At 47.1% G+C, this 23,348-nt stretch overlaps 1 protein-coding gene across 1 annotated transcript in view; it reads right to left on the minus strand.

Moving 5' to 3' along the window:
• The window catches only part of IGDCC3 (immunoglobulin superfamily DCC subclass member 3), a 102,526-nt gene that overhangs the window by 73,112 nt on the left and 6,066 nt on the right, over positions 1 to 23,348 (minus strand). The window contains exon 2 of the mRNA XM_032123070.1: positions 18,954 to 19,259. Within this exon, the coding sequence (XP_031978961.1) occupies positions 18,954 to 19,259 (306 nt within the window). The remainder of the gene's footprint in view (positions 1 to 18,953; positions 19,260 to 23,348) is intronic.

The following is a 23,348-nucleotide window of genomic DNA, read 5'->3' on the forward strand; positions in this document are numbered from 1 at the left end:
GTTGCTTCCCTCAAGCCTTAGAATTCACCACCTACTTTTGGGGCTGGAAACTGGAGGGGAAAAAAATAAAAAGAAAGAAAAAGAGAGGCTCATCTACATTATAAAACTGAAGCATGTTTCTCTTGAGAATATCTCTAGTGGGGTGAGAACTTGGGAAATGCTCGTTTGGGACATCTGCTCCGAAACACCTCTTGCAACAAAGTCTTGGGAGGGCTGTGGGATGAGTGTGATCAATGATGTGCTGGGCTGGGCAGATCTCAATGCAGGACCAAGGGAAATGCCCAGAGAGATGTGTCTGTGCCTGGCAAAAAGTCAAAGAAACCCTAAAGGAAAGATATAAGAGCTATAAAGTCAAAGACCCACACCAGGAGCATTATCTCTGCATCACTCTTCTGTCTGCAGATGGCTTTCCCAACAACACCAGGGGGTTGGGGGAAGCAATCCAATTGAATTCTAAAAACTTAGAGGAAATAGCTCGGGAAGGAGTCATAAAAATGTCACATATGCCTAGTCTCATTAGTCTAGCAAGGGATGTGTCCCCCCCAGCATGCCAAACACAAACCCAGATGGAGAGTGTGATTATCCCAGGTCCAATTCGAGCCTCCCAGTTTGAGCCCTGCTCTGCTGGGTGGTCAGAGTCCAAGGGAGTGAGGCTGTCACAGCCATTGATGTCCAGGGCAGGAGCTGCACCTTGTTTTCAGGGTCCGCTTTCTCTCCATGAACAGTAATGGGTGTGAGCTTTTTGGCCCGTATTTTGCTCAGGGCTCACTAATCAGCCATGGTTACTCTTGGACCCTTCCTCCAGGAAGGCAAGGGGGATTTTGCATGCCTCAGGTGCTGGGAACAATGAGGTCTCGCACTCTGGAGGAGGGGGGAAATTCTCTCCTCCTGGGTAGTGGTAGGTGACAAAAACTGGCTGGATGGAAAATAACCGCCTGGCTCTCCTGTTGCCTACCAGCCATGTTCAGCAAAAACAGCTACAAGCTGCCTGCAGAATTCCTCAGCTTCGAAAGAGCTCAAGCCAAGGCACCTCTGCCTCAAGCCAACATCTCCCAAGGTGGAGGGAGACGTCCCTTGGGAATGCTCCCTACTCCAGTCCCACTGCACTGTGCTTGGCGGAAGAAAAGTAACACTTTTAGAGCTGCTGAACACCTCACAAACTGAGAATCCAACAGAGGTTTATCTACAGGAGACCTCAGACACATTTGTCTTGATGAGACAAGGTGCTCCACTTTCCCACACCACAAAGTATTCACACTACTGCTTTCCTGTTCCAAAAGACATGATCCTGCATACCTACCTGGGCAGCAAAGCAGGAGCAGAGAGCTCTCACAGGCCATCAGGCCATGACATGAAAATATTCTGGGCCAGATAGAGTTTATATCCCAGCACAGATGTGGCTCTTCGGAGAGCAGGTAGTTGTTGTCTGCTTGCAGCACCATCCAACCTCAACAGCTGGCAACACTCTGCTCTTCACTTACAGCACCAGAAAGACTTCACTCGTGACACTCACAAAGTGTTAAATCACTGAAGCTGGTTAAGTGCAATAATTAATGATCTTACTGCCATTTGTGTGTTAAAAAGCATCGAATTAGAATGGGACCTTTTGATGTTGGCTTTGAATGAGCACTAATGACTCCAGCAGAGCAGGTCTGAATTCCTCCCCAGGCACGGCAAGCAGCCCCAACAAGAGACTGCAGGCTTTCACGCTCTGCATCAGTTCTGCAGCACAGCTCTGGACTGTCTCAGCAGCATCCCACCCCTCCTATTCCTTCCTGTCCCCTCTGAAAAATGACAGTGATACCGTTCACCTGCTCTGCTGGCCCTGCATGAATTCCCTCGCTAATCTTGGCATAGTCCTTTGTAGATGGAGGGCTGTTCTTGGCTGGAGCTGTGCTGATACAGGCCAGCTGGAGCTCTGTTCCATCAAGGGGTAGGTGTTGCTGGGGTCTATGCTCAATACCCAGGAAACAGGCTTGAGAAATGAGGTTATGCACACAGTGTGGTGCTGCACGTGAACTAGTAAAAAGAGCTTTACTTTTGCCTAGTTGCTGCAGCCCTGAGTGACTGCCTGATTACTCCATCTATATACAGTAAGGCTACACTGTAAATATGTCAGTGTGGTGTCAAACAGACCTCAGAAGTAGTAAGTACAAGGTGAGACTCTGGAATGTAAAAACAATCCCTGTTTTTTGCTGGTATCTGCTAAGTACATTGGCTAAATGTCTAAACTGTTACAGGCAAGAACTCCAAAGTGACCATTGCTCAGCACGGCACACCTCAGGTGGATGTAACACAGCCCCTTGCTGGCCAGGGAGAAGTCATCTGCAAAATTCACTGTATCATTATCCCAATCATTTAGAAAATCACAGCAGACACACCAGAAAGCCTCCTGGATTTCTTCTAAAACCTCTCTCCCTAGGAAAGACTGCAGGGGCCCTTGAATCCCATGCAGGCAAACCACCCAAGCTAAAAAGCCCTGTAGATCTAAAATGCAGAGACATCTCCCAAACAAACACAAAGCAGGCTGAAACACCCTCACTAAGCAAAACTCCATTAAACTCCTGACCCTTCTCGTTAAGATAAATGAGGTCTGACTGTCACTTTAACTTGCCACCCTTTCACTTAAAGCTGAGAAGGAAGCAGATGCTTAATTAGCATCCCTCATGGGTGTTCACAGGTCTCAGTGTAAGGAGGAGGCAATCTGCTACTTCTTCAAAATCCTGGGTGACATTCTCCATGCACCGACAGCAATGCACGCTGTTGAAGTCCCTGGAGGAACAAAACTCCAGGTGTGAAACTCAGGCTTTGCTAGGAGCCCATCTCTCACCTCCCCGTCCCAAGGCAGCCCAAGTCAAACACCTACAACTACAAGGTCCATGTGGTCTCTGTAGCTGTGGGTAAAACTAAAGATTTGCTGGTTCTTAGCCAAGGTAACTCATCCACTCCAGTTACAGACTCAGGAATGGAGTATTGTACAGACAAAACCCCCATATGCTAATAGACGTGCAGTAAAAACAACCCAAACAAATAAATTAAAAAAAAAAAACAAAAACCAATACCCCAAAATCTGTTTTCAAAATTTTTTAAATACCAAGGTTTAAACCACTCATTTGAGGACCAGCAGCTACAAGGTGACTCTGACACAAACCACAGGACCCAAACAACAAATGATGAGTATACAATGAGTGGAAAGCTTCAGTCTCTTTTCAATGCTACAAAACAACATGGATTTAACACACTCTTGAGTTTCCCTAGTCCTACTCCCTCTGGGAGAGACAGAGACTCTCAGCTAGGAGAAAATCAGAGAACCAGCTTAAGCCAGCTTGGTCCAAGGACACAACTACATGAAAAGCCAGACTCCTATACACTCTATTCACATCCCTTGTGCTTTCCTAACATTTTGTAGCACCCAGGGAAATCACAGAATCATTTAGATTGGAAAAGAATTTTAAGATCATCAAGTCAACCATTAACCCAGCACTGCAAAGGCCACCACTAAACCATGTCCCCAAGTGCCATATCTATATGTCTTTTAAATCCCTCCAGGCATGGTGATTCCATCATTTCCCTGGCAGTCTGTTCCAATGCTTGATAACCCTTTTCATTAAGAAATTTTTCCTAATGTTGTTTAAACCCTCCTTAGTAAACAGTCCCTTTGGGAACTGGTGCTGACTCCAGTCTGTTGGCCCACGTGGACCCACATTTGTGGGGGTCAACAGGCACCACATGCTGCTCTGGTGTGCCGAACACCAGGATAAGGGTCTGGCCTCAAGCGACCTTCAGTTTCCCGCACTTGTGCCATATCTGGCCATGGTCCATCTTGTCCCCTCAGTCCAGCTGCTTTACCCAAAATACTGCAGCCATAAAGAACTACTAAGCAGATTCTCCAAGGACCACAGAAGAGACAAAAGTATCTATTTGAGAAAACCAGGAGGAAAAAGGCCCTGGGAAAGAACAAGAGCAGCACTGCAATCAGATACCAGAAGAATAAGAGTTCTGCATCCAAGGTGGATCCCCATGCTGTCATGCAGGGGATCATTTCACACCACCTGCTACTGAGGCTCAGCTGTATCATTCCTGCAGTGGGAACTTGCACCTTCCAGTACTACTCACCCAAATCTCAGGGAGGAATTACCACAAGGAGCACTAAGAAGGAATAAGAAATCCCCAAGGTGCCAAGACTGTTGAAATAAATCACACTTTGAAGAGCAATTCAGCCATTCTTGTTTCCACCTGACAAGACACTCAGTGACTCTTCTCCACTGAAAATACAGCAAGTCTCCAAGTCAGAAAGAGCAACAGATTAGACCCCTTAGGAAAAAGATAAAATGGACTATTGGCTGTTAAGGAGTCCTTGATCTGAGGAGGATGGGATTGCAGTTCAATTTTATCAGCTGCTCAGTAGGTACATTTAGTGAACCACATTTCTCATCTCAGACAGGGATTAGCATTAAACTGGGAGAAAACAAAGCAATTTGATATAAAAACACATGACTGGAGCAAAGTGGGATGGAGACCACTTGGACCTCCACAACACCATGGAAATTTGCAGTTTGAACCCGCTAAGAAGTCCACAAATACCCTGGATTCCCAAAAAGTCACCTTTAAGCAACCCCCCTTTATTTTCCATTAAAAACTTCTGGTTGTGTAAATTGGATTCAAATGAACGTATTTACATTTGCAGTAGGAACCTGAAGTCAGGCTGTCAAAATGTCACTCTGTCACTCATGTTTTCATCACACCCCGTCACAACACCGAGATGTTTCGCTCACCGCCTCGACAGCCTCCTTGGACACAAGGGAATGAGTGGCAGGAAGGAAGGACGGCTGCTGGGAGGGTGTCTCGTAAGGATGCTCTAGTGGAAAAGTGTTATTTGCCTGTGAATTCTGGCACGCCAGGCTCTTATTGTCGTTGGCTTTCAGCCAAGCACTGCCAGGACACAAAAAGTCAATTTATGTCGGGATTTTCATTGACTCACTACCGCTCATTCCTCATGTTTTTGGGGTGACTTATTATGGAAGGTGGCACTGGCCGTATGTGGAGCTTTCACGTAAGTATTCATCCTAATTAACAGCATGCCAGGATGGAGAGTAAATTACAGCAGGACAGGATCGTCTTCACTGTGAAAGACAGTGTGTTATTAATCTGGGACAATCTACTGTATGTCAAGGATTACATGATTCCTCTCATCTTCATTAAAAAAAAAGCCCCTGGGGAAAAAAACAATTCTCTAAAATCAAACAGTTTAGAGCCATAAAATCTCACTCTTCTACATGAAGTTTCTGAAGGCAGTAAAAATCTCCAGAAGAAAATAAATCCCAAGTTGGATCAAGATTTACCACTTGAGGTTCAACATCCAAGGGAAAGCATCACTAAGTTATTACCTTCTGTTCTGTAACAGGATGCTCAAGGTGCATTGGAGATGAGGGTATTTGTACCAGTCCCTACACAAGGACAGAGCAATGATGAAGAACCTAACCCCATTTCTTCTGGTTTGTTCCCAGAAGAGTTTTTTCCAGGCTCACTCTCCAGATCTTTTGAGTAGCAGCTCCCAAATATTTTGGAACCAACTTCAGAAAACAAGTTAGAGATGCACATGGGATGGTATGAGACCAGCACTGTAGAGGCGACACACAACCCAAGGGCAGAAATTCACCTCTTTTTTGGCTACTACCTGACAGATATTCCTGCAGGAAAAAACATCCAACTGCTACCTCTCAGGACCCTGATTTCACTTGTCTTCAGGAAAAATACCACCAGTGCCAGAATTGCTGTGATAGGGTAAGGTTTCTTAGCTCCTGCCTAGTTGCTTAGCATGCCAGAGCAGTCTGCTAGACTTTCTAGGCCCTATGCTGGGAAGAAAAGCTGGAAAACAGGATGTTTACAGTCTCCAGGACACAACCCAAATTATCTCTTAGGAATCATCTCTAAGCCCAGGTTGTGATTTTTCAAACGTAGCTGCTCCCAATCCAGAGACGGAAGCACAACCCATGTATCAGAAAATCCCATGTTCAACTAATAATTTTTTTTAAAGTAAAAAATACTTATTCTCAATACCCCTATTTTGCTCTTTTCTCTGAACCAGTTGTTTTGGACCCTGTCTGAATCAGGAGCTTGCATTAACCAGAGCTGATGTACTAACCCATCAATTCTGCACTCCTCTGAGATGCTGCCTTCAAGCTCATTATCCAAAGCCTAAACTACCAGGAATTAGATACCTTCACTCTGCATATCAGCAGGAAAAGGGGGAAGAAAAAAAAATCAAATACAATTTACAAGCCCACAATCTAATGAGAAGAAAAACTTCCAGTCCTGAAGCATTTGGCAGTTTTTCATCCTGCAAAATGCATACTAATCCCCTCTCCCTTCCCGCTGCCTGGGATTGCCATTACTCCGCTTCCACAACATGCCAGGAATGATCAGCATTAGGCCCTCCTAATGTGTCTCCGAAACAATAGCAATTACAGAGTCGTCCATTCATATCTAAAGCCGTACAGACTACAACTTCCCTCAGGAGGCTAAAGACATTCCATCGAAGCAATTATATTTATGTAGCATTAAAGTACTTTCTTTAAAGCCACGGCAGTTACGTTTTTGCATTCGAAGCACAGTGGTAACGAGGAGCCCTCTCACCCCATCCAAACTCCTCCAAGCATATTTTTTGCCTGTTTAAAGATTGCTAACACACATACATACGCACACACCTTGGGGGTTTTGATGCCTTATTTTTAATGTTATTACACTCCTTTTCCCAAGGGATCTGACATGCAGATTGGAGCCTATTTACATGACAAGGGACCAGAATGGAAGAAGCACATCAGTTTATTCAGCTTTCCCAGCTCTCATCATGTCATCAAGGACCTTCTGATGTCTGGCAATGCCGTGAAGCCCCAACTTCCAGGATTTCACAGTTCTGTCAACCTTAGCTCTCGTTATGCTAAAAGCGAGATGTTTTCAAGCTTCCTTTTTTCCTCACGAATCATTAATGCTGGAAACATTTTTTAAGTGCACCAGCTAAAAGTCAATAGGTGACCTAAAGGAAATAATAATTTCTTATTTTTTGATATCAAGAACCAGAGCAGGTGTCACGATTTTGAGAACGAAGAGACAGCTCAGACCAGGTTTTTAATGCTAGAAGCTGTCAATAGAGAACATCATTTATTTTCCACTCTTCCACCTCACTTTTCCTAGAGGAAGCAAAGCAGCTCCCTAGAAATATTCCACCTATGAATTTCACAGCATGCCTCACAAAATCAAAACGCGAAGCCTTGGCGTGACGTCTCAAATCTCTGCCATTCAACAGCTGATCATATTTTCCCTTTGAGCCGCACCAGCTGCACTCCACCGGCACGCCTGGCTCACACGGGGCTGCCCGCGGCAAGTTTGGCACCGGCATCCTGGCTCGAAAAGACATTTCCTTCCAAGCAAAGGCTGTGCCTAACTCTGGTATGCAGGGGGGAATTTTTTTAATGCTTGAAGCACTAATAAGAGGAAGGGATTCCTTGTGTTTGGCCAACATTTCCTTGGATCTGGGCTCTTCATCTTCCTTCCTGAGCTCTTTGTGTTGGAGGGCAAGAGCCATCATGACTGCACACACAGGTGCTGCCCAGCTCGTGACCTCAGAAGGATCTCCCTGCAGCTCTCCTGTGCTTTTGCGGCAGGGAAACCACCAGTCTGAATCTTGAAGCTGGCAGAGCATCTTGCAGGCATGAAACCTCATCCCGTCCCTCCGGTCTCCCTGGGTCATGCTGGGGATGCCGCAGGCTGGATTGGCTCCTGGCTGCTTTGCCACGCTGCACCCAAGCGTTGTCCTGGCCTAAGGATGAACTTGTTGCCATGGCAGGAGTCGAGGCATCCGTTGCGCTGCCGGCACGGCGGCGAGCAGCAGCTCGGAGCGCCGGCTGCTCCTCCACAACGGCTTTTTGTTGCTCCTTTCTCACAGTGTGCCCATCCTCTCTCCGTACTGAAGCAGCCTGGCAAAACCCAGCTGACCGTAAAGCACAGTAGCACTGTGGCTGAGGGCCCAACACTGCTTTTCTCTGCTGCAAACTCTGCCTCTTCCCTGCCTGCTGTAGGGCACAGCATGGGAAAGCTGATCCCATGGCACAGGCAAGCGTCCCACTGCAAAGACAGGACATAAAGGGAAGCCAAAGTTTTGAGGCAGGAGCTCTCTCAGACAGAGATTTTAAGTGATGGGAAATAGCATCACTCCAAAAGGAGGTTGTCCCCAGCTAATGCATTTCCTCACTGCTGCTGGAATGTTTGCACAGAACAGGCTTAGCTTGGCTGCCTTTTAAAACTCCCTTACAGCTTTCATTAGCCTTGCTAAAACTAAGGGCATCTATCTTTCACACACTAATTAAGGACAGGCTCAGAAGAGGCTGGTATCCCTCATTGCTGCAGATTTTAACAAGGAGAAATACAAAGGTAGACTTAAAATTAAAAGCAATGCTCCTTCCTGAGCAGTGGTTTCAGTGCCTCGGAGATTACAAGCCAGCCCCGCTCTGCGTGTCAGCAAGCCTTTCCAAAATAATGAGCTTGCTTCCGTCCCAAGCAGCTCCTGTTGCACTGGAGAAATGAGCAGAAAGGTATTATGGGCTCACACTCACCAGATGGATGTCCTGCTTTGTTCTCCGCTTACTGAAAACCCTACACATACAGTTTGGATTATCTTCATTGTAATTCTAATCACCACCTCTCTGTTAGGGAAGGAGGGAGAAAGGGAGGGATCCTTGCCTCCGTCAGGAGAGCTAATTAAAAGTTGTGAGTCATCCAGACTTCTCCGAACATTGGAAATGCTTTTGGAAGATCAGGTAATCTCTCATTCTTGGGAGAACCTAGTCAGTAAAAGAAAAATTAAGCAGGGTCCCCTTGGGCAGGAAGCGAGCGTAAGAGAACAAATCCATTTTCCCCACGGGATGCAGAAGTGTGAATCATCGAGGTGCTTCAAACACATGCAAACCACTCTCTAAAACAGAAAGGCTCATACATGTTCCACAGCACAGCAACACAAATACCTCCTGTGCACCTACACCATGTCGGCTTTTAAAACTCCTTTCCCAAGAGGGTTTTACATATGAATATATATGGTGCGGGGACTTCTGCCTTCCCATAAAAGAACTTCTGACCCCCCTGACTGGTTCCCGGATGGTTGGGTACAAGCTCAAAGGTCTCAGAAAACTCAGAGCCAGGAGGCTTATGAAAATCGACAGCTGGCAGTGGCGTGAGGTCCACACAGTGCCCCAACTCCTCAGCCCCGATTAGGCACAGAGCAATCAGCGCTGAGCAGCCACCCGGAGGCACCTGGCCTCCCCGGCCCCACTGCGGTGGGAAGGAGCTGCCTGTGCTGGTAACGAGCTCTGACAGCTTCAAGTAGGGTGAGGGCTCCCTGCACCAGCTTGGCAAGGACAGTGTGCAGGCAATGGGCCCCCAAACCCAACAGGGATGGGGAGATCTGGGGAGGACCAATGCTGCCATCCCTAATTCCTAGAGATACAAGGGTATTGGGACAGTTGCCTGAGATCAGTAGCAGGAGTCAGGCTTCCCAAGGTATCAACCACCACACTGCTTTGGCCAAGCAGTCAAGTTTGGAACATTTAAGTGTAGCATCCAGATTCTATATTTAGGATTTTGACCAGTCCCTGTCATTTAAAGGTGGTGGGTGCCTGCGGCATCTGAGCCCTCATGAAAGTTTAGAGCACTCATGGATGTCCCAAGGGACAAGGAAACTGTTTTCTCTTTGGTCATGAAAAAAAACTTTTAAAAAAGGATTATTTCTGCTGTCATCTTTCCAATGGCCAGTTCAGCATGTGAAGACTTTTTCTTCTCTTTCCCCTCCTTTTTTTTTTGAGAGACAGTTCAAGCTGACCCCCTTAGGGCCCTGTCTCTTCTCCTGAGCATTAGGATCACTAATGAAAGATGCAGTCAGGACTTTCCCTCCCACCCCTTTACATGTGTCTGTGAGAAACAATGGTGAGCTGGACACGGATGCTGCTCTGAGGAAATGAAGTCCCTTGGCAAGTGCCCTCACCTCGGACAGAGCTGCCATGCTGAGGCCCAAAGGGATGTGACTGTACTGCTTGGCCATTCAGGGCAATGTCACCACAAAGGCCCAGGACAAGAGCAAACCTCTGGACTGAGGCTGAATGTCCCACTGCCCTCTGGGGAAGATTCTGAGCTGCAGGGAATAATATGGTTGTGGGCAAACACCACCAAATAACAAGGGAAAATGGGATGGACTGCTGCTTCCACCTGATCATTTTAGAGATTTGCTTGGTACCATAAATTTGTTTGGATTCATATTCATTTAGGCTTTGCTTCATGGGAACCCTGTAGGCCCTGGAGAACCCTCTTGGCAAAAGACTGCTCCAGTTGATGTTCCTAGGAAAATCCAATCAAAACCAGACACAATTTTATCAAAAGCATCTGCAAACTAATTTTAACTGGGCACCTGGACATTTGCAACCAGTTCTTCCCAAATACACATCACCCCTGACTTTTTTGTTGTATGTGAAGACTTAAGAAAACTTGAATCACACTTTTGCAATGCTTAGTGAAGCCATGAATCCAGCTTGTGCAGTCTTGGTTTTCCTTGTTCTCCTTTCTGTATCCATGACATTCTCCTTGATCCAAGTTCACTGTGTCCCTTCCCTTTCTGACAGCTCCAAATCAGTGTTTCTTTGAGTCTCAGTGAACAGTGCAATCCTTGGTAGGGTGAGCTATGGCTTGGGATGAAAATGGGCATCATCCTGCTCACAGAGCTGGGCAAGGAATGCCATGCACTGCACTCAAAAGCCATCAGGCAACCTGCAATGCCATGGTCCAAGATGAGCAAAGCAATTGAAGAAACACGAGCTCCTTCTGGCCAAAAACATCTCACAGGGATCAGCCACGACTTGATCTGGCAGGTTGGCTGTCCCTGCCCTTCCCGGGCACAGCAGGCAGGAAAACACTCGGTTTTTGCTTGATGAATAAGCACAGAAGAACTGATCAAATGCAGCGGAGTACAATGCTGCAGCTGAAGTATGCATACACTGAACCTTTTTTGCTACCGCAACACTGCCACTCATTTACACACCAGCAGCCTAAAACTATCTCTTTTGTACACCCAAATTGATCCTCACTCTTAATTAGTGCTCTCAGTTGCAGCAAAATTTCATTTGTTTCTTCCAAATGTAGCCTGATCCATTGTCCCTCTCCCTTGACCTGTGAAAATTAGTCATTGAGCTCAGTGACAGTGGTAAGTGCAAAATGCAGCATCAAAGGGACATAATGGGGCCTCTTAGGACTGACAAAAACCCACCATTAATCAAGGCATGCTCAAGAGGTGCCAACTTACTGAGCCATGTGAGTGGTGCAGAAGTGCGGGCCCTCCCTTGGAAGGCGGGACACAGAGGGATGTGTGGGTGCAGGAGAACCCCCCCTGCCCCAAGAACTGCAGTCTGCCCCAGACACCCAAGCACTGCTGCTTCACGGGCAGATGGGCTCTGCTCTGTGTGTCCCAATCCCAAGGATTTGCACACTTGCTTTCCAATAGAGGCTACAGAGATGCCCTTTTCCAGGCTGCTGCTTAGCAGAGAGAGAGCAGGAATGGAGCTCATCTTTAAAAAGCTCTTTAAAGCTCTGCTTTAAGCTCCTCTGTGGCCCCTGCTCTGTCAGGGGTGATGTATGGGATGCACATCAGATCAGGAGGGAGATGTCAGCATCTGCATTTCCAGAGCTAACACGAGAGTCTGCAGATTCCCAGAGGTATACACATGACACTGTCCATCCAGCAGCACCTTGCACTGACCCCTTGTGTGATCCCAGAACCAAGCTAAGGGGGAAGACACAAACTGCACAAACAGACCAGAGAGGTGTGGTGCTGCGGAATTATCCCAAGGATCAGGACCCAAGAGACCTGTGGACAAACCTGCACAGGTACAAAGAAAAGGCAGCCCTGCAGTCAGTGAACCAGCAGCAGGGCAGCTGAACAGGTAAGGGACCAATTTTAGCTGGTCGGGCGGAGAGAGTTTTATCATCAGAAAACCAAAGCAAAGAGGTAAATCTCTGCAAAATTCCAAACTCAGTAGCAAACAGTGTGTTTAAACCCTCTCCTGCAAATCCATGCCATTAAACAGAACAACTTGGACTCTGGCAAATCCAAATGACTCTCACTTTCAAGGTCCTGCATTCAGAAGCCCACAATGGAGAACAATGAGGTGGGGAAAAAGCTGAGGATCTTGACGCTGCATTCAGGAGGCCATCTGGTCCGGCCAGCACAGCCAGCGCTGGGAACGGGCAGCGTCATGGGTTGAGATTTAATCTGAGCCACTTATTGGGTGACCTCAGGCAAATCGTTTGACCTCCTTTTGCCTCAGTCAACCCAACTGTAAAATTGGGTTTAAAGCAAGAACCTTTCTGAAAACCATATGCTGTGCCTAGGAGGAGTGGGAGCAGACTCCCTCCCCAGCAACAGGGCTGCAATGGTGGATAGAGCCAAAACCAGAGTGGAAGAAGAGGTGCATGGAGCTCAGATCCAGCATCCCTTGATGTCAGGAAGCTCTGGCTGATGTCTCTCCTAGGTCCCATCCCACCAGCTCAGGGAAAGCAGCTTTGGCACCTGTGCAGAGACTCACGCATAAGAAGGGATTTGTGAGGTCTGACCTTGCTCATATCATCACTACTGCACCCAAAGGCCCCAAACGTTCAAAGCAACGTGGTCAAATGCCACCCAAAATTGATTCCTACTCACAGTCTTGCCAATGAAAGGTGGCAGAAAAGCAGCTCCTCTCTCACCTGGGCCCCAGCCTGGCCCCAGCGCTGTGCACCCCTCAGACAGAAGCAATAGTGCAGATGAAACACCATGGCCAGCTAACCTGAGTCCCTGATAAACACAAACCAGCAGCTTGGCCCCTCAGGTGTTCACAGGAGCGTGCAAATCATGGCACTGACCGTAAACACATCCTGGGTTCAGAGAAGGGAAACTGAGGCACAGCAGGTGCATGGATGTCACTGGCGACACCATGGCCAGCTGGGACCCTTGTAGGGCAAAATGAGAGTGAAAGCCATACAAGCAGAGACCTGTCCTCCTGATTAAAATGATACAGGAGAGTGGCCCAATACTTCGAGGAGAGGTTGGAGCAGAGCAGCAGGCAGAGGGACAAGCAGGGTACAAGCACACAGGGCTGGGCACTGTGCTGTCCCCACAGAACTGCCCATGCAGTTATCACAGAGCTTCACACCATGTTAAAAAAGCAGGCAGAGAACTGCCTCATGCTGCAGGTGCAGGCCACAGAGACGTCAGAACTTCCTCAGCTGTGCTCCAAGAGTTAATTGAGACAAATAACTCAACAGTGCTACCATTAATGAAATTCTTCTGATATATTTCCCTTGAGCTTTCTACAAATGACTAAGTGACATTACTGCCTGCAGTGCAAACCCCCTATATGAGAGATAACACTGCTGGAGCTAAGGTTGGCACATCCACATTAGAAGCCTTGGAAAGAAGTGCAAGATGATATTTAAATAACTATCACACTGCTAAGAAATGAGCAGCCAAAAGAAATATGGTCTTATAATATGCTCAAGTCTCAGGATGAATCCTGGCTGTTACATGCAGACACTGAAATGCAGTGGGTGGTAAGTGACAAACTCTTTTAATCCTGCAAATCTACTAAAATTCCCAGTCAAATCTCTCCAATTTTCCCCTAGTGACGCCTACATTTGTACATTTGTTTTGCAGCACACACAAGGCCAACTACTGCAACAGTACAGATGTGAGAAGCAGTGTCACGTGAACCAGCATGTCCTAGGGGCAGCCAAAAGAGCTGATGGAGGAAAATAACCCGCTCACCCATCATATCCATCTCCTGGAAACCTCTCACAGTGTTTCTGCTTTACTTAATTTCTTTTGCTTTCCTTTTTTTCCTTTAGTAATGCCTCATGGGTATTTTTCCCCTCTGAGACCCACTGCTGCAAGCTCAGAATTTGCTCTGGGCTTGCCATAAGCATTCAAAGCACAGACAATATAGAAATATCACTGGCATCAGGGCTGAGCCCTTCTGCTCGACATTAGAGAAGAAAGGGCATTAAATGTGAGCAGAGCCACAACAGGGGGGAAAATATCTCGTTTATGGATGGAGGAAACTTGGCACGTAACACCAAGAGTTAAACTGCACGAAAATGCAAATGACCATTAGCAAAAAAGTTTCTGGGAGTAAAAGGAAGATGTCTCTAGAACTGTAACTGACACCAGGGCATACCTTTACCTCCAGCACATTTTGCACCAGTAAAACAAGGAGTCACAAAAGTATCCCACTTCCAACTGCAAAAACAGGTTAACTTGTCCTAAGCACAAACTGTAGGCAGGGCTCTGCTGACAACACAGATACTGTACAGGCACAAGAGAAACCAACAGCAAACCCACATGTTTAAGGTCTGCCTTGATGTTTTGAGCTGAGACTTGCAATCTGCATCCAAACAGTGGCATTGCCCAGGAAATACCTTGGTGACAACTTTGGTGTCACCTTATTTAAACCTTAATTTAAAATGCTAACTTCATAATGAGTGGAACAAAACTGTGTAAAAACATTTCCCACTCTAATCCTGGTTTGATCCCCCCCAGTATGGCCTTCTTTTGTAATTACATCCCTTTGTGATCTCACTCTAATGCCTTGTATTGTGACCCATAAAATAATCAGCCCCCTTTGTCTCTCCCTAATCCTTTTAGACTTCCTTCTTGTCTCTACACTCTTATAAATGCTGCCATTATTTGGGCTCAGCAGCTCTTCCCACCACCCCAGAGCCTGGAAAGGGGGCTGCAGGTTAAACCCTGAATATATTCTGTGCATAGGAGCTGAAACGATGGGAAGATCTTTGCTGCTTTAAAATCCCTATGATTCCCAACCTCCTCCCCTAGCCACACAGCTTGGCAGGGAAACCAACCTGCAAGTTTGCATATGCACCAGCCCTCCCTACTTCTATATTTTGCCAATGACCTGAAGACCTTTGGCCTCGAGGTCACAGTGGCCAGTGTGTTTGTGGGGACAGCATGCTTGTCTCCAGGCTGGGCAAGAGGAGCTGCTGCTGCTGTCTGCAGGGATCAATGCAGAGGGGAGTCACAACATCTGCCTTGCCCAAGCTATCAATCCTGCCCTCCTGCTGGCAGGGTAAGTGCCACGGACAGCCACACACAGTGGGATGAAGGAGCAGAATTTGGGGCAGGATGCAGAAGGAAAGGGGATCAGGGAGCTGGGAATGGCAGAGGGATGTGTGCTGCTATGCTTGACTACAAACCAGTCACCCTGCAGCAAGACACAGTGAAGAAAATGTCTTTACAAGCTCAGATCTGTCCAGAGTTATTATCAGGTCCTGCAGTACTTCAAATACTGGGCAGGTCCAATTCACCAAACTTCAAGAAATCTCTTTGGCTCTAAATTGCACCATTGACTTAATTCTCCTCTTTCTTTTTTTCTTTTTTTTTTAAAAAAAAAGCATCAGATCAAACAGGGAAAATTGCTGCTCTCAGGCTGGATACGTGCAGAGCCTGATCCGATACCCAGTTTGATGGCATTTCCAATTAGTGGTAACTGCTTGTTATTGAGTGATATAATCAATGGGTCTTACTCCACTGGCTGGGCTGTGATTTATGATGATGTGGAGCCAGGTCCATCAAATTACAGCATCAGCAAAAAGGGCTGGAAATGCCATGAGATGACATGATCGGATCAAGTGAGGCCACATTAAGCAAAGGGTGGTGATGAGAAGAAAGGTGGCTGTGTTCTGGGTTAGCCCACCTCCCAGAGGAGCGGACTCTGGATGTTACAATTGCTCAGAGGGTATCTTCATTCACAGAGAGCTAAAGCATGTTCAGCTTCTGGCAGGCACAGGGGAAATCCAGCTCCTCAGAGACCTGTGAAAACACAGCCAAGCAGTGCCTCCAGAGAACACTCTATGAAGCTGATTTTAATTAAGACGGCTTGGAGTCATGCAAAATTACGAAACTGTCATTGAGGGACAGAAAAGATCTGCATTCAATAACCTGGTCAGATTATAAAAACATGTTGCATTCCACAACCTTTTAAACCAACACACCAGGGTTTGAACAGACACAGAAACAGCAACTGAAAGAATTCCAACCAGGGTGTTAGGCAGAGGGTAGAAATGCTGAGGGCCTCCCCACCCAGCTCAGTCACGCGTAGGCTTCTTGCACACTTGTGCTTGTTCAAAAGAAAGTTACACTACGAAAATATTACCAATGTATTTAGCACCTGACCAGCCAATCCACAAACCAGCCAAGGTCCACTTCCTTCCGCTGAGTATCTTCAATTAATAATGGCAACATACAGAAATACCTCAGAATTTAATTAAATAAATTTAATGAGTTAATTTTTAGGATGAAGGGTTTAAGATGCACCCGCTCCCTGAGGAAACTGCCGGCACCTTGAGCCCATCAGGGCCGCACGCGCAGCGGCTGAGAGCAGCATATTCTTCCAGTTAAATTTTACTCAATGCCAAGTGTTGAAGTAAATTTGAAACATAAAAATATGATATCCAGCCCACATTTCCTGAATGCAAATATGTACATTCCTCCGAGCCAAGAAGATTATATTCCAAGCAATAATACAAAGCCAGGGTCTGTAACGGTGATATGAGACTAACAGCCTGCCTTTGAAGACAGCGAAAAGTGCAACAGAGCTCTCGAGGGGCTCCGCTCTGTCAGATCTCTTTTATTCCTCAGTAGCACAGCCTTGATCAACTTTCAAGATTTTTGTTTGTGAAAGGATTTTATTTCTCCTTTGCTTTTGTGTTCAGATGTCAGGCTCAGAGGGAAGAGGAGCTCAGCACTGGGATGAGGTTTTACCCATCGGCAGTATTTACTCTGCTCCTCAAAGGTCTGCTTAGCGCTTGGGTTTTTTTCCCTTCCAAGCAGCTAGCACCCATTCCTTCGATGCAAAGGTCCCTAAAATGGGGACAATTACCCTTCTCCTTTGACTTGCTGATTGGGACTTGGAGCAAGGAAAATCACTATCTCTTGTGTGTAACCACCCTGAGACTTTGCGGCTCAGGGCACAACTGTGATTCATTCTCAGGAGATTTCATCTACAATTAAGCAGAGTCCTAAGTGCAAGAGTGTGTTCCTGTGGCTCAGGCACAGTGGGGGAGCTTGCCCTGAGCAGCACGTTACATTTGCCCACAACATCCTGTTTTATTCCCATTATCTGCGGGCACCTGTAGCATCAGGGCTGGGGGGCCCCCTGCTTGTGCTGGCTTCACCCAGACCTCTTTTCAGGGCTGGCAACAAATGAAGCCTGAAGCCAGAATAGAGCCCAGAGCATTTTCAACACAATCTCTTTTTCACTTTGATTCATGTGAAACTATGGCTACAAAAGGAAACGCTATTCAGGGACACACAGCACATCACATACATATTGATGCAGGAGCCATGATAACAGTGTTTACAACCCACAATCTCAAAGGTAATTCCTCTGGCTCTCATGCCTCCAGTTTACAGGTCCAAGAAGTTTGGCATTGTGCTTGTGCATCAGTCAGCTTCCAGCTCATAAATGCCAGAGCCATTCACCAAAAGTGCTCCAAGGTTTAGCACCACAAGACTGACAAGTTTGAGATCCAGCTGCTAATCTGGCACGGCCCCAAAGCCCTTGGCTCCTGGACAATGTCACTTCTTACACTCCTGAAAAGCTAGGTTTGCAGATGGCCACTTCATGCACTCGGGAATTGTTATACACAAGGGCTGGAGTGTTCCCTTGGTGGGCTGCCAGCCGGCCCTGGCACTGCAGGGAGCGGGCAGCAGTGCTCCAAAAGGCCCCCCACTTTGGGGAATGCAGACAGGACCTCAGCCACAGACTTTGCCTTCACTTCCTGCTTTGCACCAGAAAATCACAGTGATATTTGCAAATGCAACAGAAGCATTAGTAAGTGACTTGCACAGAAAGAAGAGCAGTAGCCATCTCCCAAACAAGCTGGAGAACCCTTCAGCAAAACTTAACAAACCAGTGTTCTACCAGGTCTTGCGGCCGTACCATAGACCCATTCTCACACTCACATAGAAATTACACCCAGCAGCAATTCTGGTTGAATGCCAAAATGATCAGTGGCTGCACTCCCAGAGCCCCCAGACAGTCTGTGGGCAAAGCAGGCCACCAACACAACAGGGACAGAAACCACCATGACGCCCAGCTCTGCCATCAGTCGTGGGACAAACACCAACCAGCAACCAGAGCTGACAGTGGAGAACCAGGAGACCAAACAAGCCCAACCATTCCGGCCAGGGCAATGCAAGAGGCTAAAGCCAGGTAGTGTGCAGGGCTGGAGTCACAGCCTGCCCTGGAATTCTTCCTCCCCCACCTTTAAATTTCATACCCTCACTGACATTTTCATCTCTCTCCTCCTCCTCCAGCCTCCCCCATCAGACAATCTGTCTGGTGTTGTTAGCCTTGCCCCCAAAGGCACTGCCACGCCAGGTAGTAAATAAGACTTTGCTGCCTCTACACTGCCAGCATTAAATAACAAATGAAAGATACCATGACCTTCAGGAGGTCTTTGCCTACGGTTTGGGAAGCTCTGCCTGGCAAGCAGAGCCCAGCTGTGCTGCACAGTAAAGGGGCTTCCAAATTCACCGCAAGAGACACACAAACCACAGACTACTTCACCACATGATTTGATTGTAACTTACACCTCCAACACAGAGAATTTGCTGTTAGAAGGTGGGTTTTAGTTTTCTACCCAAGAAAGCTGATGAGCTCTTCTTTCACACTTGGACAGCTACACAGATTAGATGCCAGCCAGATTTTGACACCAGCTCCAGGATTTTTTTCTCTTCCTTCTTTTTAAACCCCCCCTCCATGAAAACACAGCACCCACCATGCCACCCTCCCACTTCCCAACAAAGCCAGTGCCCCTTGTGGGATTGCCCTGTGAGGTGGGGGTGGCACAGTGCCTGTACTTACTTGCTGCCTGAATCTTTGCCTTCCGGCTCACCACCAGCCCGTAGTGGTTCTGTGCCATGCAGTCGTACTCGCCTTCATCTGAGGACCCATCTCCCCGGACCCTCTGGAAGCGGGAGACGTAGAGAGACCCGTTGGCCAACATAAAGGCATTCTCACTGTCCAGGATCATCACACCATTCTTTCGCCACGTGATGGTGATGGGCTGGATGCCCTCCACCTGGCAGTAGAGGATCAAGGGTTGCTCCTGCACAGCTATGTCATCACTAGGCTCCACAACGAACGCCAGCTCGGAGGAACGGCCAAAATCTAAAATGAAGAGAGAAGGACAGAGTCAGCAGTGTGTCCATGAGCGGCAGCAAGAGTCAACTGCTCTGGCAGCAAACAGGGGATGATGGAAACATTTTGGATGGGCTACAAGGTGCAAGTGTTTCAGAGAAACACAAAACCCATGGGCACGCTTTGCCTCCCAAGGCTTTGCTCTCAGAACCTCAGGGTGCAATTTCTTAAAGCAAAACCACAGGCAAAGTCCTTCAAGGCTGCCTTTGGGGGCTCCAGTGAAGGTGACAAGCAGGCACACCCCTCCAGCAGTTTGCAAAACCCTAGCTCCACTCCATACTCCTCTGAGGATTGCCTCTTCAGCTCCCATTGCAGGTGTGCAGCATTAGACAACTAAAACCTGCACAAGCACAGGGTGTCAGCCATTCCCAGCGCAGGAGCAGAAGCGCACACCAGTGCCAGAAAGCCATTCCTCTCCCCCCATAACCAGGGAAAAGCGTGGCAGAGGGGCTGTGCCATGCCCCAGACCTGTTTGCAGCACAGCCGGTAGGGGTGAATGGGGGATCAGCAGCTCCCGATTCAGACCATATTGCTACCGGCATCTTCCCGACACTTCTCCCGCTTGGCAGAGCAGGAGGCTGTTTGCCTCTAGCACACAACACCGTGCCCTTCTGTCACTTTGGTCTCTCTCATGCTGTAACAGGCAAAGCATGGTGCTATTCAGCCCTTTATGAAGAGCAAGTTAAGCACCAAAATACAAACGCACAATGTTCCAGCTCAGCCACACAAAAAGTTTCTTGCAAAGCAATTACACTAAACAATGTCCACGAGAGATAAGTTATTGCAGACTTTGTACCAACAATAGGCAAACCCTCACTTCCCATCACACAGATACGTCCTAATTTACTTCTTTTGCCAACAGAACATTTAAACGCTCTGTCTTTGGCATGTTATGCTTCACTTGGTCACAGCATACCTTTTGAGGGTATAATTTGCCCTATAGTCATGAACAGACACTACAGAAGATGACAGAAATAGAACTATTGCTTAAAGATTGGCCAAAATACCTGCAGACATGAAAGACAAAAAGCTACCAAGAGACAGGAGTTATACAGATATTTGAAGGCTGTAAATGCAGGGATGGAGGTGAACTGCGCTTTTTTGAAAGAAGAGCAATGGTGAAGAAATTCCAACAGAGTAAGAAAACTACAGTTTCATCCAAATATGGAGAAAGCCTTTCTAACAGTTCACTTATGCATTTGGCCCTTCAATGGGTGTCTTCCCAACCTGTGATACAGCTTCTTCCCTCTTTCACAGGCTTAGTGGGACCAACTCCACAGATGCTCACAGAATTGGGATGCATACAAGCAATATCTCTTGGCAAACACCAGCCACAACACAGGCTTTGTAATGCCTGTCACTCATACAGACCCCACCAAGGACAGGATCCCCCCACGCTAGGCTCAAACCAGGGTGGAGGGCAGACTGTTAATGCATGGTAAGAATAACAGAAATGAGAAGAGGCAGTTACACTAAAGAAAGAGAAGGAAAAAAAGTGTATTTTCTGCTCTGCAAAGCCAGTGAGATTTTTTTCTTTCTGTAAATCCCGACTGCTTTCTACGGCAACTTAAATTGGATTACGGGGGATAAACATTGAGTGCAACCTGAGCCGAGGCAGATGGATGGAGCAGACAAAGACAGCAGTGGTACTGCAGGGCCAGGCCAAAGGTACTGCCAACAAGGTATGAGTGTGTGCAGGGAATGGACAAACCCCACTCAGTGACAGACACCTAAAATACACACTTTATTAACCCATTAAGTCTTAAAATGTCAGGCTAGCTCCAGCCATCTCAGTGATCTATCGCTCACTGTGACTTCTTTTTTATGAGATAGCCCTGGGGTCCTCTCAGCAAGTCAGACTGCAGCCAGCACAAACCTATCAATTACTTTTTTTTGGTGAAAATTAAGGAATTAGATGAATGCTCTGCATTTTTCTGCAAAGTGGTCAGAGTCTCAACACCATGCTGGGGCCCCATTCCCTGTGTAGGTGCTCTGGTGAGTTAGGTAGGATAAGGACCCTTGCATCCTGACACTGAACCAAGAGGGACTTTGACTCCAGAAAGATTGAAGATTTCAGGATTTAGCCTAACATGCAATCAGAAAAAAATCTTAATTAAATAAATGCCCCATCTTCCCCCAGCACCCCTGCACTCTTAGATAAAACAGCTTATTATTATATGTACAATAAAAGGAAGAATCAACATAATTACATGCCCTTCCCACAATTGCTGTCATTATAACAACCATCATTAAGGCCTGTGATTGGAGATAATCATGTTTGCCTCCATAAACATTCGGTCTGCATCCTCACTCCAGGCTGCTTGAACTGCAGGAGTGATGACGCTTGTAATTAGGACTGGTGTCCTCAGACACTTGCAGGAGTGGGGATGGACACTGGTCCTGGGGTTTCCTTGGGCTGGACTCAATAGGAGGACTGTGCCTTGAGGTGTGACACTGTGCAACTGATCTGCAACCTGTAGACACCTTACAGTGTCCAAAAGTACCCAAATTCCAACTCAACTCAGGTTTTTCTCATGGGATGCGTATCAGTCCTTGAAAAAAGCCCACTGCCACTTTCCTGGAGTTTCAGGGCCAACTAACCAGACATATGTGGAAAAGCGAGTTCACGCCACCTGCAGATTTGGGAGAAGCCAAGCTCTGTCTTTCACCTGTCTCAAAGGCAGACTCTGAACACAGAGCCCTCTTTTCCCGGGATGCTCAGGATGAGAGACAAAGGGACAGACACTCCCAGAGGAATCTCCATGGTGGGACAAGAAGGTTCCTGGTGCTTGCTCTAGAGGTCAGCTCAGCTGAGCCAGAGGGAGAGCACAGACAGAATAAAGAGGCAATAGTGGGGGAGAGGGCCCCAATTCCATCAGCATAAAGAACTGATTGCATTTAGCAGTGAGGCATGGAAATGATGCTGAAAAGTTCGAAGTAAAACACTCCAAAGGCCCATGAAAATAGTAAAAGTGCAATTAATTGTGAAATAGCAAGGAAATTGCTGAGGCTGTGCACATTCACTCAGGGAGTCTGAAAGCCCCATCCCTCTCCAGCAGCTGGCTGTGTATCCAAACCCTGCTAATCCCACACAACATCCCAGGTACCTCCCAAAATGGACTGTGAGGCAGTGTGGCTCACAGCCACTCCCTGCTCGAGGCAGGAACTGTACAACTCTGCTTGTGGCAGCTCGAGTTTGCATTTGGAGCCGGGGTGTCAGGCAGGCAGCTGAACAGCCTGCTTGTCTCGACGCTGGCAGCGCACAAGGGAAAACTGCTTTGCTTTCTGCAAAGGGATGGAAGGAGGAAGTGTGATTAGCTCTGATATAAAGGCCATAAGAAAATTACTGGAATCCTCATTCTACAAGTCTCATTTTGAGAAACATTTACCATCTCCCTGAGCAATACAATATGTGACTATATGTGCAAATATTTAACAAAAACTACTTCCCCTATTGATCAAGCAGACAGGCATACTCAGAGAAACCAATTAGCACTTGTGCTTTTGAACCAAGAGATTTATTTAGCGCTGAGAGAAAGAACTTCGAATTAATGGGAAGCTTAAAAGACACTTTGAGGTACATTTAAAAAAAAAATAAGTTTAATTATTTTTTACTTGACACTGTGATTCACATTCAGGTCTTCAAAAGAACTTGCTTATACCCCTGTATTGTCCTTTTCCATTTGGGAAACATGATTTTGGGTTTCCCTCCTGTGCTTCAGTGACTAATCTCACCGCTCTAATTAGCGGTGACATCCATCGCCAAGGACCTCAGCCACATCCTGGCTCATCCTCCTGGACCCCATCCAGACCCGCAGCCAACAGGGCCATCCCTGCCCTGGGAGCACACGCTCCTGACAGATGAAGCCCGTATTATTACTCCTGTTCTAGACAGGGAACATTAATCACAGAGGGATGAAATAAGCTGCCAACAGCCCACTCTGAGCTTGTGGCAAGGCGAGATACTGTGGGAGCAGTTGGATCCACCCTGCTCTTCCTGGTGCAGCATCGTCGGGAGCACTGCTGGGGAGACCAAGGTAGCACCAGCTCCTTTCTCAT

This window comes from Corvus moneduloides, chromosome 13 (assembly GCF_009650955.1).
Source record: "Corvus moneduloides isolate bCorMon1 chromosome 13, bCorMon1.pri, whole genome shotgun sequence".
NCBI lineage: Eukaryota > Metazoa > Chordata > Aves > Passeriformes > Corvidae > Corvus > Corvus moneduloides.